The 17,519-nt window shown below is 51.0% G+C and overlaps 1 protein-coding gene across 3 annotated transcripts in view; it reads right to left on the bottom strand.

Moving 5' to 3' along the window:
- The window catches only part of DROSHA (drosha ribonuclease III), a 113,787-nt gene extending 96,273 nt beyond the window's left edge, over nucleotides 1-17,514 (bottom strand). For all 3 annotated transcript variants that reach the window (XR_006279074.1, XM_043508433.1, XM_038388590.2), the window contains exons 1-2: nucleotides 17,392-17,514; nucleotides 7,985-8,842 (exon numbers count right to left, since the gene is read on the bottom strand). Coding sequence is in view for 2 of the 3 variants with exons in the window: in XM_043508433.1 (XP_043364368.1) it covers nucleotides 7,985-8,835 (851 nt within the window). In the remaining variant the exon portion in view is untranslated. The remainder of the gene's footprint in view (nucleotides 1-7,984; nucleotides 8,843-17,391) is intronic.
- Nucleotides 17,515-17,519: the final 5 nt, after the last annotated feature.

The raw sequence follows: 17,519 nt of genomic DNA, 5'->3' as shown, positions 1-17,519 counted from the left end.
ATCTCCACTACCATCTATAGCGGCCGGGGCCCCTTTCCCACCATGACCAGGAAGCACGGCGTCCGTTGCCTCCTGGTGCCCGCCTCGCCCCACGTGGAGATCTATGTGCGTTGGCGAGGGTGGTGGGGACCACGGCCATTGTGGCGGCCTCCAAAATGTATGGCAAGGTCGTCTTCTTCTTAACATCGGAGGCCGCCGCCCAGGAGGTGGTGGAGAAGGGCCTGGCGGTGGGGGGCATCTTTGTCCCCTTAAAGCCGCTAGAGGACCTGGGCATCCGCCTGGTCCTGACCTCTGTCCCTCCCTTTCTTCCCAATGCCGCCCTGTTACCCTCCCTCTCTACCCTGGGGAAGCCCATCTCTGTCATCAGCCCTCTCCCGATGGGCTGCAAAGACCCCGCCCTCCGTCACGTCCTCTCGTTCCGCCGGCAAGTGCAGCTTCAACTGCCGCCGGCGGCGCGTGACGGAGAGGCCCTGGAGGAATCCTTCCTAGTCCCCTACCAGGGGGCCCGTTACCAGGTGCATTACTCCACGGGGGAGGCCCAGTGCTACCTCTTCCGGGCGATGGGGCACGTCTGGAGGGACTGCCCCCTGGCCCAGGAAGGAGGGGCATCCGGGACCCCCGAGCCTCAGCAGGGCACCGGCCCCATCATCGCCGGCACCCCTGGCTGCCCGGCGCCCGAAACCACCCCCCCTCCTTCCCAGTCCACCATTGCTCCCACTCGGGCCCCAGGGGCACCTCCCCAACTATACCCAGACGAGGAGAGCCCCGCCCCCGCTGCTTGCAATCTGGCGGGGCCTATGGAGGAGGGTGCGGCAGGGACACTGCCGGGCATGGGAGAGGGCCCGCCCCAAGGGGAATCTTCCCTCCCTTGTGCTGCTCCACCGATACCCCCTCGAGTCCCTGAGCCATCGCTTCTGCTCCCTGACACAACCCCTGCTAGCCAGCCCCCAGATGATCCTATGGAGGGCTGGGCCCTAGTCCAGGGGAAGCGGGGCAAGCGGAAGGCTCGAGCTCCGCTCCTCCCATCTGATGCGGAGGCCCCCCGGAAGACCAGGAAGGGGGGCACCGATGCCGAGCCTTCCGCTTTACCCAAGGGTGTGTTCCATCCACCGCTGCCGGCTGGGGAAGACATGGCAGCACTGGAAGGTGGTATCTCCCCTCCACGGAAGTCCCTCCCCTCCAAGGCCCCCGAGGCTCCATCTGAAACCTCAGTGTGCCCCGAGGCAACAGTCGCGTCAGGTGGCAGCAGGGAGAATCCCGGGGTGGCGGAAACTGATCTCCCATCAATATACGAGGAGATCGAGGCCCTGGGTCTGACCCCCGTCACCCAGGGGGAGGACGACCCTATGCCAGCGGGCCTCGATCTGGGCAACTTCACTCCAGCCCCCCTTTCCCCATGCTCCCTCCCCCTAACCGTTGCTTCTGCTCCCACCTCCGAGGGGCCCCTGGACTCCTCCATCAACCCGGCTGCAGATGGCACCCCACTGAGAGCCGCCGAACCTGTTGAGGCAACGGCCAGTGCCACGCAGCCGGGACCTGAGCCACCAGGGGCAACCATCATTGGTGAGGAGCATTCGACCTCCTTCCCGGGAGAGGGCCCTACAGAAGAGAGTCCACCCCCTGATGCCGTGGCTGCCAAATCCACCATAGAGTCTGCGCCCGGCATAAATGAGAGCCCTCTCCCCACCCAGAATTTCACCTCTAACCTTGCCCCTGCCCCTGCCCTTATCCCGTCCACCTCCAGAGATGTTATTGCCGCCCCTGGGACTGTCTCTTTCCCCTTTCCAACAGATGACTCCCAGGGAGCGGCCTTTGTGTTTACCCGTCCCGACCCACCAGGGGCTGCTATCCTCCCTCTGCCGCCCCCTATCGCCCAAGCATTCAGGTCAACCCATCAGGAGCTCCGTCGGGGGTCCGCACCTTGTCTGCCCGTCTCAGTGGGCCACGGGGCTGTAGCAAGGGCCCTGTTGGGGAGTAACCAGACCGTAACCCCAGCCCCCCATGCGCTGCGAGAGGAGTTGCGGGAGTTTCTAGAAGACGTCCGTGGCTCCCCCAACAAAGTCCAGCTTGCCCTCCAGCGATGGGGGGACTTTAATCAAATCCTCCGGGCCGCAAGGGCCCTCATGGGGGAGGGGAAAAGGACCGGGAGGCAGGGCGCCGCGGCCTACCAGCGGGTCCGCCTCTTCTGTGACTCCTTACTCACCTACGGGGTGGGTCACGGACTGCTGCGCGGCCCGCCGGGAGCCACCAGCATCCCTGCCGGCGAGGATCCGCCCCAGCCCTCCTCATGGCACCCTTTACCATCGCAACATTGAACACCCGCGGCTGTAGGATGGGTCTCCGCAGGTCCCAGGTGCTCTCCTTCCTTCGGGAGGGGAGGTACTCTGTGGTTTTCCTGCAGGAGACCCATACGGATCCGACCGCTGAAGACAGCTGGCGGCTGGATTGGGGGGACAGGGTCCACTTTAGCCACCTCACAGTTCGTACGGCTGGAGTGGCGACCCTGTTCTCCCCCGACCTACGGACCAAGGTGCTGGGGGTCGCCGAGGCTGTGTTGGGCCGCCTGCTGCACCTCCGGGTCCGCATGGAGGGGCTTGTAGTCAACCTCGTCAACATCTATGCCCCAGCAGCGAGCCCGGAGCGGCTGCAATTCTATCAGCAGGCGTCCGCCTTCCTCGGCACCTTGGATCCTCAGGAGTGCCTGGTCCTGGGAGGGAACTTTAACATCACCCTTGAGGAGCGGGACCGCTCGGGGACCGAGCGGAGCCCGGCCGTGGTCGCCATCCTCCAGGAGATAGTCAAAAACCACTCCCTGGTGGACGTCTGGCGCGACCACCACCCGGATGATGCTTCCACGTTCACCTTTGTCCGGGTGGAGGCCCATGGGTCGTGCCACTCCCAGTTGGACCGCATTTTTTTTATCACGCTTTCATCTTTCACGAGCCCACTCCTCCAGCATCCGGCCGGCCCCATTTTCTGACCATCATATAGCCACCGTGACAGCCTCCCTCTGCGCGGAGAGGCTGGGGCCGGCCTATTGGCATTTTAACAACAGCTTGCTGGAGGATGTGGGCTTCGTGGCGTCCCTCCGGGAGTTCTGGCTGGCCTGGCGAGGGCAGCGGCATGCCTTTCCCTCGGCGCGACGGTTGTGGGACCTAGGGAAGATGCGTGCCCGGCTCTTCTGCTGTGACTACACCCGGGGCGCCAGCCGACGGAGGGATGCGGCGATTGAGCAGTTGGAACGGGAAGTCTTAGAGCTGGAGTGACGTCTGGCCGCCAGCCCCGAGGATCCACCCCTCTGCGGAGCGTGCCGGGAGAAGCGGGAGGAGCTCCAGACCCTCGAGGACCATCGGGCCCGGGGTGCCTTTGTTTGATCCTGCATCTGTCTCCTTCGGGAGATGGATCGCGGCTCCCGCTTCTTCTACGCCCTGGAGAAAAAGAGGGGGGCTAAGAAACATGTCATCTGCCTACTGGCAGAAGATGGCACCCCCCTCACAGATCCGGTGGAGATGTGCGGGAGGGCGAGAGCCTTCTACGCAAGCCTTTTCTCCCTGGATCCAACCGATCCTAACACTTGCAGAGTGCTCTGGGAGGAGCTCCCGACTGTCAGCGCGGGTGTCCGAGACCGGCTAGAGCTGCCTCTCACTCTGGCCGAGTTCTCGGAAGCCCTCCGTCGCATGCCCACCAATAAAACTCCGGGGATGGACGGGCTGACCGTGGAGTTCTACCGCGTGTTCTGGGATGTCCTGGGCCCAGACCTAGTCACCGTCTGGGCCCAGTCTTTGCAGAGCAGGGTCCTCCCTCTTTCGTGCAGGCGAGCCGTGCTCGCCTTATTGCTGAAGAAGGGGGACCTCTGCGATTTACAAAATTGGCGTCCCGTCTCGCTCCTCAGCACAGACTACAAAGTCGTGGCAAAAGCCATCTCGCTGCGGCTAGGGTCCGTGCTGGCGGACGTGGTCCACCCAGACCAGACCTACACCGTCCCGGGCCGCAGCATCTTCGACAACCTATATCTGGTCCGGGACCTATTGGAACTTGGGTGTAGGGATGGTCTGTCGTTCACCCTCCTGTCCTTAGATCAGGAGAAGGCGTTCAACAGGGTGGATCACGGGTATCTCCTGAGCCCTCTGCAAGCGTTTGGCTTCGGACCCAGGTTTGTGAATTTTCTCCAAGTGCTGTACGCTTCCGCAGAGCGTTTGGTCAGGCTCAACTGGACCCTGACTGAACCGGTCAGCTTCGGGCGAGGAGTATGGCAGGGGTGCCCCCTCTTGGGCCAGCTGTACGCTCTGGCGATCGAGACCTTCCTCTGTCTCCTCTGAAGGATGTTGACAGGGTTGGTGCTGCGGGAGCTGGAGCTGCGACTGGTCCTGTCGGCGTAAGCTGATGACATGCTCCTCGTGGTCCAGGACCCGGGCGACTTGGCGCGGGGGGAGGCTTGCCAGGCCATCTATTCGGCAGCCTCCTCCGCGTGGGTCAACTGGGTCAAGAGCTCTGGTTTGGTGGTAGGGGACTGGCGGCAGGAGAGCTCCCTCCCACCCGCGCTTCAGGCCATCCGGTGGAGCACGGGTCTGCTGCTCTATCTGGGCGTTTACCTTTCTGCCACACATCCCTCTCCACCGGAGAACTGGCAGAATTTAGAGGGCGGGGTGACAGAGCGGCTTCGGAAATGGACAGGACGACTCCGCTGCCTCTCCCTTCAGGGGAGAGCGCTAGTGCTTAATCAACTAGTCCTGTCCATGCTTTGGTACCGGCTCAACACCCTGGTCCCGGCCCCGGGCCAACCTCCGGACATCGATTCTGGAGTTCTTTTGGTCAGGACTGCACTGGGTCCCTGCAGGGGTTCTTCATCTACCTCTGGAGGAGGGAGGGCAGGGCCTAAAAGTCTGCTTACTCAGGTCCATGTCTTCCGCCTCCAGGCCCTGCAGAGGCTCCTTTATGGTGCAGGTAGTCCAGCGTGGAGCATACTGGCGCACGCCTTCCTGCGCCGCTTCCGAGGGCTCCGATACGACCGGCAGCTCCTTTATCTCCATCCGAGAGGTCTTCCGTGAGACCTCTCCGGGCTGCCGGTCTTCTACCAGGACCTCCTCCGGACCTGGAAACTCTTTACAACGACCAGGTCCGTGGCGGCCATTGAGGGGGCAGATCTCCTCGCGGAGCCCCTGCTACACAACCCCCATCTCCGTGTGCAGGTGGCGGAGTCCCGCTCGGTGTGCCAGAGGTTGATCCTGGCAAAGGTCACAAGAGTCGGAGACCTCCTGGACTATGACCAGGGAGACTGGCTGGATCCCCTGACGCTCGCTCAGCGCATGGGGCTTTCCAGACCTTGTACTCCCCGGCGCATACTTCAGGAGGTGAAGGCCACTTTGCCGCCCGCTGCTCGGGTTCATCTCGACCGGGTCCTGCACGAGGGCACGCCCCGCCCACCCGTTACCCCAGGCCCGCCAGACCTTTTAATTGGACCCCTGCCCCGTGGACCCAACCGACCCCTTCACCCCTTCACTAAAAGCCGGCTGCACGAGATGCAGCCGGTCTGCTTTCAAACCTCGCCAAGAAAACATCTCTACACGCTCGTGCTCCACACCCTTCACGCCCGCACCCTCGTGTCCCGCCCCGATACAAAATGGTGGGACCTCCTGCCACCTTTGGAGGGTGAGGAGCCCCAGTGGGCCAGCCTATATTCCACCTTAGTCCCAAGGCCAGCCGGGGATGTCAGTTGGCGGTCCTTCACGGAGCCGTGAGCACGGGCGTGTACTTGGCGCGCTTCACTTCAATTCCAGACACCTGCCCCTTTTGCGGCGTGAGGGATACTTGGAGTGTGCCAGGCTGCAGCCCCTATTCCAGCTCCTCACCAATATTTTATTACGTTTTTGGTTGCACTTCTCCCCTCACCTTCTCATTTATGCACTCCCTACCCGTGGCCCCACAAAGTCACGGGATCTCCTGGTCAATCTCCTCCTGGCCCTAGCTAAAATGGCCATCTACAAAACCAGAGTGAGGAGGTTGGCTGATGGAGTCTCCTGTGACTGTGGGACCTATTTCCGATCCTCGGTCCGTTCATGTATCCGGGCAGAGTTCCTCTGGGCGGCGTCCTCTGACTCCCTTGACTCCTTTGAGGAGCAGTGGGCGCTGTCCGGGGTTCTCTGCTCAGTGTCCCCGTCCGGTTCCCTTCGTTTGACCCTTTGACCCCACTCCTGTCCCTGTTATTTTATTAGTTGTCCCCCGGAATTTTTTGGGAATCTAGGTCCTGTGAATCCCCTTTAGGCTGGGGTGGATCCTTTAGCGGTGGACGGGCTTTGCCCGCCCACTTCCCGGATCCCAATAAGACTACTTTTCTATAGCCATCTGGTCTTGCCCCGTCACAACATGCACACAAAAAAGTCTTATAACCTTTCAAGTAGCACAGCCAAACAAATTTAACACATACTATCTACCCCTTTTGCACACTGACCCCCTTTCTTCATCTTTTCTTGTTGTGTTTTGTCTAAATTTAGAGTGTATGGTCTCCAGAGCAAGGCCTGTGTCATCTGATTTGTTGGTGAGCAGTGGATCAAAACAAATCAAAGCAGAAAAATCTTTTTTATCATTAAAAAGTGAACGGATATGACACCAAAAACACAGGGAAACCAGATTTCAGTGGCTTTAAAAATCTGTGAATCTGTGGGCAAAAAGCTGCCATTTTAACATAGCTGCTTTTTGAGTAAAACTGAACTTTTAAATTTGAAATCTAGTTTGTGGAATTATGTAGTGAAAACTTAAGTCACCTACAACATGCACAATATTCCATAACCCTTTCTTTTCATGATGCTTGACTGTTGATCACATTTTGCTCTTTTTGACCAATACATGAGATTTTTAAACGACTGTTCCATTTTTTACAACTCCTTTCCTTCGCCAAGTTCCTCAATAAAACACACTTCTCTCAAGAAGCCTATGCAATTGCAGAGAAGGGTTAAACTTCTTAAGATAAAATCTCAAATGTTTAAAAATAAATGCCTGAAGTTAGACATCTAATCCATACTTCAGACACAAAGACGCTCAGTGAAAGTCAAACTAAAATGACAACACAAGTTGGAACTCCTCTGTTCATTCACACTCCTTAAGTTGAGTCCTGTCCCACCCCTTCCTGAGTTTACATATTGGATAATTGGGTCTTGAACCTGCACAGAACCACACACAGGCAGATCCTTAGGCCCATCAGGAGTCTCAATGAAGTCCATGGGTCTCCAGGCAGAGCTCCATTGATATTAGTGAGGTTCTAAGTGAGAGCAAGGATTGGCATACAGAGTTCTCTTTGCAGGATCATAGCCTTAGATTCCAAGTTCTTGGGGCATGGACCTTGTCTTCCTAAGAGCCTGTAAAGCACCTAGCCCTATGCTGGCTCTATACACAGGTTTGTAATAATCAACACAGAGCACCCCCTACCAGGCAGAAACTCTCCCTGAGTGTGAAGTAGCCACTATGTCTCTCGTGATCACCGAGAAATTCCATCACATCCACTGAGTGCCCAACACCAACGACGGGCAGTAGAAAACCACCATCACCACCACAAAAGGTATGGGCCAGTGCTGTGCTCACATGGTACAGAGAAAAGCAGATATTGACATGACCAAGAGATCTGGAGAACTGAAGGAGGATGAAATGCATGTCATCACTATCATGCAGAACCTCAACAGTACAAGAGCCATGAATGATTCTTCAACAGGCAGAAGGACATTAAGGACAGCAGATATAGCCAGGTGCTGGTCAATGGGCAGGACAACAAACTGCACGAGGACCTGGAGCAGCTAAAGAAAATCCAAGTGGATCAGAGATTGTGTGTGCGAGCCCAGCACACCACAACAGCCGGGTGCTGGAGCAGAGCTGTTGGTGACTAGGAGGTAGTCTCTGCCTGCGTCTGCGATAAAGTGCTATTCCCAAACCAAAACATTCTCCCACTCCAAGCAACAGTTTGAGCCCCCCTTAAATTCACAGACCATTGATTTACCTGCTTCGTTCATAACTTCTGTGGCGAGGTGGAGTCCTTCCTCTGTCATAATCTGACCTGTGCCGACTGCTTTCTTGCCTTCTCCTGTCAGGACTCCTGCCTCGATCCCCCCGCCGATCCCCATGGTTACTGGGCCGGTGTCTGTCCCCGTGCATGTGACTATGTTCGCGGTGCCGGTGCTCATCGTAGTGCTTACTCCTCTCTGGAGACCTTCGTTCACTTTGGGCCTTTTCTACCTGATATTGGCTTGTGTGCCGGAAATGACTGCTACTGCTGCTATTGCTGCTGCTGCTCTGAAAGGAGTTTGAGTTATGTTGATAACTATTAAAATTAGGAGGTGGGAAAGACTGCTGCGAATAGCCTGTAGAGTAGACAGGTTGATAATTAACTTGCTGCGGCATCACCGGTGGTGGTGGAGGATGAGGCATTGCAGGAGGTGGCATCATATAGGGAAAAGTGTTTTGTCCAGTAGGGGCCCCTGGTACTGGGGAATTACTGGGATTTGGGACTGGTGGAGGAGCAGGAGGGAAACAAGGAGGGACTGGAAAACTCTGCCTTACTTGATGGTTTGGAAAAGGTGGCCTCAGGGGACACTGGCTGATTGGACTCTGAGTTGAAGGAGGTACCAGGGATGGATACGGTATAAAATCTGGCCTAGGAGGCACATAGCCTGTGGCTGGAGGGCTTGAGTAGGTAGTCGGAGCAGCTACTTGTTGGTCATACTGGTACTGCACTGAAGGCTGCTGAGGGTGAAGCTGTCTCAAGTTCTGAGGTCTGAAGGTTTGTGTTGACGTTCTTACTCCAGGTCCTCCTCGACCCCGTGGGCATCCTCGTCCAGAATGGAAAGACATCTTTCACCTTTCAACGGAAAAGAAGAGATAAAATATATAATGCCACATGAGTCTCAGGGGTTGGGGGTTGGTTGAGAGCTAATTGTTTGCCACTCTTTTTAAGTCTCATTCTGTAACAAAGATAACTTCTTGAATATCAAGTTCCAGCCCCAACTGAAATGTCAAGGCACCCCTTGCTGCTTGTACGCAATTCTGTTCAACTCAAGGGCAAAACAATCTCTTCTAAGAGCTGGACAGCAGATATTGTCTACAAGAGTCTGCTCTCTTTATATATAGCCTGGCGTCCTCGGGTGTCAATTAGAAAACTGTACATCGTTAAATCAAACAATACCCAACGGTGAATCTAAGAACAAATTTGTATCAGGTGGTATGGGCCTGATCCTGAACCACTGAAATCAACAGTTTTGTCATTCCTCTCAATGGAGACAGGAGCAATCTGTCGCTGGCTCTCACTGATCCTCTGCATTCTAATAGCTGCATATTGGTTATTATTTCCATAAAAAACTCTCCTAAATCCCTAATCCAGTAATATGGTCTGCTAGCACACTGCCTGAACAGGGCCAAAGTTTGACAAATGTTTACCTGATCATTCATACACCTGTTCATATATCTGTTCACCAGCCACTATGATGCAAAGCCTTCAAACACGAAAATTAATTAACTTTTATTAAAAAAAAAATCACAGAATCCATGAATTTCGACATCTTCAACAGCCATCCTATAAAGGTGCACAAGAGGTGGCCTCTCATACAATTTTAAATCTTGAGGATAAGGGTTTCACCAACTTTTCCTATTATATCAAATCCCACCTACCCTATTATCAGTCAAACACAGAGACAATGGCAGTTTATGCTCCCTATTTTGGCCTCAATCCTGAAAAGGTTTATACTGTAATATACTAAATTTTATACACTGTAAGCAATCCCATTCAAGTTAATGGGACTACTCACAGTGTATGAAGTTAAGCACGTGCATAAGTCTTTTGCAGAATCAATGCCTTAGATCATAAAGATTTTTCCTGCGGTGGTTGCAACCAAAATTTGCAGAATTGTATTAATATATGAGAACCAGACAGTGGAAGTGACTAGACACCATCGTTCAATGCGAGAAAAAAAAGGAAAAAGTGAAATACATAAATGGTACAAATAAATTCAATATTTAAAATTATTTCAATCTTGATATTCTAAGGGGCAACATAAGGAGGTTTATGGGGGGCGGGGGTTAAACATGATGTTCAACTTGACAGTGTTCCTCTAAAACACAGACAAAACATTGAACACCATCTACCAACATCTTAAAATATAATTGGGGTAATTTCATATAATGGAGCATATCAAAACTAAACGACTTGTGTCAGAGATATAAAGTCTACCTTGAATCATAAAGGCTTTGTCTACCCTACAAATATAACCATATTTGGGAACCTGCTTCCAACCTTCTTGTCTTCTAATCTAATTGCTGGTGCCAGTCTGCAAGGTACTCTGGACCATATCGACATTTCACAATCAGGTGAAGGGTTGATCAGACCTAACTGAGAAACCAGGCTGAAGCCTTGATTTGTCCAGAGCTTCAGCCCTGTTATTTAACATGGTTGAGGTGCAATACTTCATTTATTAATTATTATTACTATTGGGGCTATGTCGGTGTCCACAATACACCTGGCAATTTCCAAAAAATACACAATCCTTTCATTCAAAGAACTCACAATCTAAGAAAACAAGCAACCCATGAAGGATGAAGAAACAAATAAAACATGTAATGATTTTAAAAGTAAGCATTAACTCCCCCACTTGCCATTTACCTAGCCAGATGTTCTACAAATGGGATGCATGTTTGCAGCCAAATTCAGGGATAACCAAGGCATAATCACAATCCCTGTTAATTTCAATGGAATAAATAGACCCAGAGAGCCAATGGTATTAATGAGACTCTATCACTGCACAACAATTAAACATGGTTTGGGGTTTCGAGCACACAGCCCTCAGCAAGCCTAGTTCTGTGGCAACAACCACCATCAAAAAAAACTTTATAAGCTTTTATTAGATACAGAAAAAGAAGGAAAAAACATGTAAAGCATTAGATATATGAGACATTAAATACTGCTTTCATTTTAACAGTATTCCATATTCCCTTTAATGGTAGGGAGTTTTTATAAGGAAACCTCGCTCCCTTCCCCCTCCCTGTTTGACAGACTGATTGTATAAATGATGGTAATAACTGTCCTTTTTGGGGAAAAGAGAAAAAGTTAGTTGAGATGAGCTGAAGCTGGTGTTGTTAAAAGTCTGACACCGCTATCTTTAAAAACACACACACAAGAATAGCAAAGATTAAAAATGCAGCTTCTCTTTCTGGCTTTTACTTAGAGAAACAGGCACAACACATGATCTTAGCTGCCACTCTGAGACCTGGCAAATTTGTGCCAGTGTTGGGCTGTTTAGGATACTGTTTTTAGCTGCCTCTCTGGTCATGGCTCACAGCAGTGTTGTAAAAGATGCAGTGTTTTGGCCAGCTAAGTAGGATTATTATTAGGCAGCAGGAAAAGGAGAAAGATAGGAAAGAGGAGAAATAAAATAAGGTTGGGAAGGAAAAGGACACAAGGGAATGATGTCAGCAGGAAGCCAAGTCTGACATTCCAGGTACTGTTCAGAACTTAGCTGGCAGAGATGGTGAAGTCACTGGGTCTCTCTCTCTGGCCCAATCTGATCCTAGCATCTTTCAGGAGCAGGACAACAAAGGTCCAGTGGTGTTGTGGTGGATCCCAGGGTCTCTGGAGACAGTGAGCCTGGTAACCAGGATGGTATTTTTATTCCTTCCCGTCCATGTGCTTCCATCTCATGTCATGACCTCCCCAGCAAAAATCGCATTTTTAAAGGACCCCCAAAACGGGTTATGTGCAGAATAGTTCATTCCCTCATTATTTTGTTTACCAATTAGGCCTACTTTCCAGTCTCACACTTTTCCTGTTTACCAATCATGATCTAAACACAATACTTGGGTGATATCAATAAACTAGTGGTCCCCAAACTTTCCAGCGTTGCATCCCCCCATACCCCTGTCTGCCACTGTCCACCCCCCGAGCTGGGGCCTGGTGCAGGGCCACCAGGGCAGTTCTGGAGCCAAAAGTGGGGCCAGGGCTGCAAATGGAGCTGTGGCCAGGGGCCATGGCTGGGTGTGGAGCAGCGTCTGGAGGCGGGGCCTGAGCAGAGCTGGGAGCAGAGCAGGGCTGGGTGGCGCTCCCTCCCCACCCCCAATGGAGGCTGGCTTGGGCTCTGCAATGTACCCCTGAATGTTCCTCCGCATCCCCCCTGGGGGGCAGACCCCACAGTTTGGGGACCTCTGCAATAGATCTTTCTGTTTGGACTAATCCAGCCTGTCTTTAATTTTCTGTTGACTTTCATCAACAATTTTATATAATGGACTAGCTGAACTTCTACCTTAGACAATTTAGAGAACAGGTTCCTTAGAGCACAACAGTTCCTTAGAGCAGTCCACTGAATATACTTCTTCTGAGGGATCATCACATAAGAAGAAATCAACATTCTAAGGAAGGACTATATTTGTCAACTATCTCTGATTACAATCCTCAAACTACTCACATCTCTCATGAAATAATGTTCTCAGATTCACGATCATAATTTAGTCACCTTGCAGATAAAGCATGGATTTGAAAATGAAAAGTTACGGAATAATATAGAATGCACAAATCATTTCAAAGTTCCCTCTGCTGCAGTTTTCATTTAGCTTCATTTGGGTCCACATTTAAACTCCAAGCTTGGTCTACACTATAGAATTAAGTCAATTTAAGGCAGCTTAGGTCAACCTAATTATGTCAGTGCCTACACTAGAATGCTGCTTCCACCGAAGTAAGTAGCCTGCTATACAACATAATAACTCCCCCTCCACAAGAGGCATAGCTCTTATGTCAGTGTAGTTACTTACATTGCCTGTTGGCTGTCATTCTTCTCATTCTCACAGCTGGAGCCCCCACCCTGGGGTGACAACACAACTGTGAGCCAGCATGGTGCTCAATTTCAGGGCAGGGAACCTACTGCCAGTGAAATTGACATTCTTGTCAGTTTCATGGCTTCAGCTTTGAGCCCTGGGCTGCCACTCTGAGCCTGAGGCAGCCCTAAAATTGACAAGAATGTCAATTTCACTGCTGGTAGGCTCCATGCTGTGAAACTTAGCCTGCAGTGGGCTCACAGCTCAGGCTGTCACTTCAGAGCCAGAGCTCATGGCTGTCAGTGCCCCACACTCCTAAATTAAATTAACCTAATTTTGTAGTGTAGACAAGCTCTAATAAACTCTCTTTTCTTCCCACAGATACTATGGTGATGACAGCTATTTAACTATCAAGACACAGATATACCCAAACTCCCCATACTAGCAATCTAGAAGCGTGTTGTTTGAGCAAAGTACTCTGAAAGTAATCTCTCTATTTTTGCTCCATCCTACCTACAGAGCCATATGTCAGATGAAATTTAATAGTGAGAAGTGTAAGGTTATGCATTTAGGGATTAATAACAAGAATTTTAGTTATAAGTTGGGGACGCATCAATTAGAAGTAACGGAAGAGGAGAAGGACCTTGGAGTATTGGTTGATCATAGGATGACTATGAGCTGCCAACGTGATATGGCTGTGAAAAAAGCTAATGCGGTTTTGGGATGCATCAGGAGAGGCATTTCCAGTAGGGATAAGGAGGTTTTAGTACCATTATACAAGGCACTGGTGAGACCTCACCTAGAATACTGTGTGCAGTTCTGGTCTCCCATGTTTAAAAAGGATGAATTCAAACTAGAGCAGGTACAGAGAAGGGCTACTAGGATGATCCGAGGAATGGAAAACTTGTCTTATGAAAGGTTTCAGAGTAGCAGCCGTGTTAGTCTGTATTCGCAAAAAGAAAAGGAGTACTTGTGGCACCTTAGAGACTAACAAATTTATTAGAGCATAAGCTTTCGTGAGCTACAGCTCACTTCATCGGATGCATTTGGTGGAAAAAACAGAGGAGAGATTGATATACACACACACACAGAGAACATGAAACAATGGGTTTATCATACACACTGTAAGGAGAGGGATCACTTAAGATAAGCCATCACCAGCAGCGGGGGGGGGAAAGGAGGAAAACCTTTCATGGTGACAAGCAAGGTAGGCTAATTCCAGCAGTTAACAAGAATATCAGAGGAACAGTGGGGGGTGGGGTGGGAGGGAGAAATACCATGGGGAAATAGTTTTACTTTGTGTAATGACTCATCCATTCCCAGTCTCTATTCAAGCCTAAGTTAATTGTATCCAGTTTGCAAATTAATTCCAATTCAGCAGTCTCTCGTTGGAGTCTGTTTTTGAAGCTTTTTTGTTGAAGGATAGCTACTCTTAGGTCTGTGATCGAGTGACCAGAGAGATTGAAGTGTTCTCCAACTGGTTTTTGAATGTTATAATTCTTGACGTCTGATTTGTGTCCATTCATTCTTTTACGTAGAGACTGTCCAGTTTGGCCAATGTACATGGCAGAGGGGCATTGCTGGCACATGATGGCATATATCACATTGGTAGACGCGCAGGTGAACGAGCCTCTGATAGCGTGGCTGATGTGATTAGGCCCTATGATGGTATCCCCTGAATAGAAATGTGGACAGAGTTGGCAACGGGCTTTGTTGCAAGGATAGGTTCCTGGGTTAGTGGTTCTGTTGTGTGGTGTGTGGTTGCTGGTGAGTATTTGCTTCAGATTGGGGGGCTGTCTGTAAGCAAGGACTGGTCTGTCTCCCAAGATCTGTGAGAGTGATGGCTCATCCTTCAGGATAGGTTGTAGATCCTTGATGATGCGTTGGAGAGGTTTTAGTTGGGGGCTGAAGGTGATGGCTAGTGGCGTTCTGTTGTTTTCTTTGTTGGGCCTGTCCTGTAGTAGGTGACTTCTGGGTACTCTTCTGGCTCTGTCAATCTGTTTCTTCACTTCAGCAGGTGGGTATTGTAGTTGTAGGAATGCATGATAGAGATCTTGTAGGTGTTTGTCTCTGTCTGAGGGGTTGGAGCAAATGCAGTTATATCGTAGCGCTTGGCTGTAGACAATAGATCGAGTGGTATGATCTGGATGAAAGCTAGAGGCAGGTAGGTAGGAATAGCGGTCAGTAGGTTTCCGATACAGGGTGGTGTTTATGTGACCATCGCTTATTAGCACCGTAGTGTCCAGGAAGTGGATCTCTTGTGTGGACTGGTCCAGGCTGAGGTTGATGTTGGGATTGAAATTGTTGAAATCATGGTGGAATTCCTCAAGAGCTTCTTTTCCATGGGTCCAGATGATGAAGATGTCATCAATGTAGCGCAAGTAGAGTAGGGGCATTACGGGATGAGAGCTGAGGAAGCGTTGTTCTAAGTCAGCCATAAAAATGTTGGCATACTGTGGGGCCATGCGGGTACCCATCGCAGTGCCGCTGATTTGAAGGTATACATTGTCACCAAATGTGAAATAGTTATGGGTCAGGACAAAGTCACAAAGTTCAGCCACCAGGTTAGCCGTGACAGTATCGGGGATACTGTTCCTGATGGCTTGTAGTCCATCTTTGTGTGGAATGTTGGTGCCACAATAGTCTCTAAGGTGCCACAAGTACTCCTTTTCTTTTTGTCTTATGAAAGGAGACTTAAGGAGCTTGGCTTGTTTAGCCTAACTAAAAGAAGGTTGAGGGGAGATATGATTGCCCTCTATAAATATATCAGAGGGATAAATACCGGAGAGGGAGAGGAATTATTTCAGCTCAGCACCAATGTGGACACAAGAACAAATGGGTATATACTGGCCACCAGGAAGTTTAGACTTGAAATTAAATGAAGGTTTCTAACCATCAGAGGAGTGAAGTTTTGGAATAGCCTTCCAAGAGAAGCAGTGGGGGCAAAAGATCTATCTGGTTTTAAGATTCTACTCGGTAAGTTTATGGAGGAGATGGTATGATGGGATAATGTGATTTTGGTAAGTAACTGATCTTTAAATATTCAGGGTAAATAGGACTAATCCCCTGAGATGGGATATTAGATGGATGGGATCTGAGTTACTACAGAAAATTCTTTCCTGGGTATCTGGCTGGTGAATCTTGCCCATATGCTCAGCTGATCGCCATATTTGGGGTCGGGAAGGAATTTTCCTCCAGGGCAGATTGGAGAGGCCCTGGAGGTTTTCCGCCTTCCTCTGTAGCATGGGGCATGGGTCACTTGAGGGAGGCTTCTCTGTTCCTTGAAGTCTTTAAACCAGGATTTGAGGACTTCAATAGCTCAGACATAGGTGAGGTTTTTCATAGGAGTGGGTGGGTGAGATTCTGTGGCCTGTGCTGTGCAGGAGGTCGGACTAGATGATCAGAATGGTCCCTTCTGACCTTAGTATCTATGAATCTATGAATGTCTGACCTTGAAGCCAGAAAGGGTAGTGGCAAGAGGCTATCAAACAGTCAGTTTGAGAGAGATGACAGGGTTGTGTAAGCAGCGCATCACATTTAGACCTCGTTTAGACTTAAAAGTTGTTTTATCAGGTAGGGGCTATTTCAGTTAGGGGGGGTGATATTTTTAATTGCATAAAAAGTGACTTATGGCCCTACAGATATTTCTTTTGCTCTACAGGAATAACTAAAGCACTTTTATACCGATATAACTGCTGCCAGAGTAGCGGGGCTATATCACTTCAAGTCTACCAGTATAGTTATTTCCTTTGCCATACAACAACAGCTGTACCACCATAAGTATCTTTATACTGATATAACTGCATCCACACTAGGGAGAATTATACAGTTTTGACTGTATACCAGTACTGTTAAAGCATCACAACTTTCTAGTGCGGACAAGCCCTTAGCCATGCACCAGATGCATGGGACAAACCTTGAAGCCAGGCAAAACTCTGATGACTTGGGATTTTGCCATCAAGCAAAAAAGAAAAGGAGTACTGGTAGCACCTTCGAGACTAACAAATTTATTAGAGCATAAGCTTTCGTGAGCTACAGCTCACTTCCTCGGATGCAAGTAGCTGTAGCTCACGCAAGCTTATGCTTTAATAAATTTGTTAGTCTCTACGGTGCCACAAGTCCTCCTTTTCTTTTTGCGAATACAGACTAACACGGCTGCGACTCTGAAACCTGCCATCACCCTGTAACTCAACTCAGCTGCCGCACACACCAAACAAAAGGCAGGGGGAACTACACAGGTCTGCAGCCAGAGCTCTGCAGGAGGAAGGGGGAGCCATTCTGACACAAATCCCAGGCCCAGGTGAAGCTCCGGGTCTGGCCGGGTTTCTGGGCCCCCTCCATTGAAACCTAAAAGGCCCAGTGAAAAGGACCCACGTGAATCCAGCCTAGCCAGCTCCAAGGCTACCCAGAATGCTGAGCAAAGCACCCAGCCGGGAAGGAAAAGGAAACAGAGGGGGGTGCGGGTTCCTGGGAAAGGAGCGGGAGGGGGACTGACTTGGGGAAGAGGGAGCCCCCACCTAGCTGTAAGGGGGGGAGGGGGAGGATCGCTCTCCCTCCCTCCCTCCCTCAATCCGACCCGCTCTCCTGGCACGGGGGCGGGAGCCCCCGTCCTACCTGCACGAGCCCCCGTGGAGCCGGACACCCGCGGCGCAGGCCGGGCACCAGCCAGGCAGCCACCGGCTCCGGAAGAGGAAAAGGGAGGGAGGAGCCTCCACACCGCGCGCAACCACCCGCGCCGGCTC

The sequence above is a fragment of the Dermochelys coriacea genome, chromosome 2, assembly GCF_009764565.3.
Source record: "Dermochelys coriacea isolate rDerCor1 chromosome 2, rDerCor1.pri.v4, whole genome shotgun sequence".
NCBI lineage: Eukaryota > Metazoa > Chordata > Testudines > Dermochelyidae > Dermochelys > Dermochelys coriacea.
Note: the sequence above shows the minus strand (reverse complement) of the source record. Positions and strands in the feature narration are given on the sequence as shown.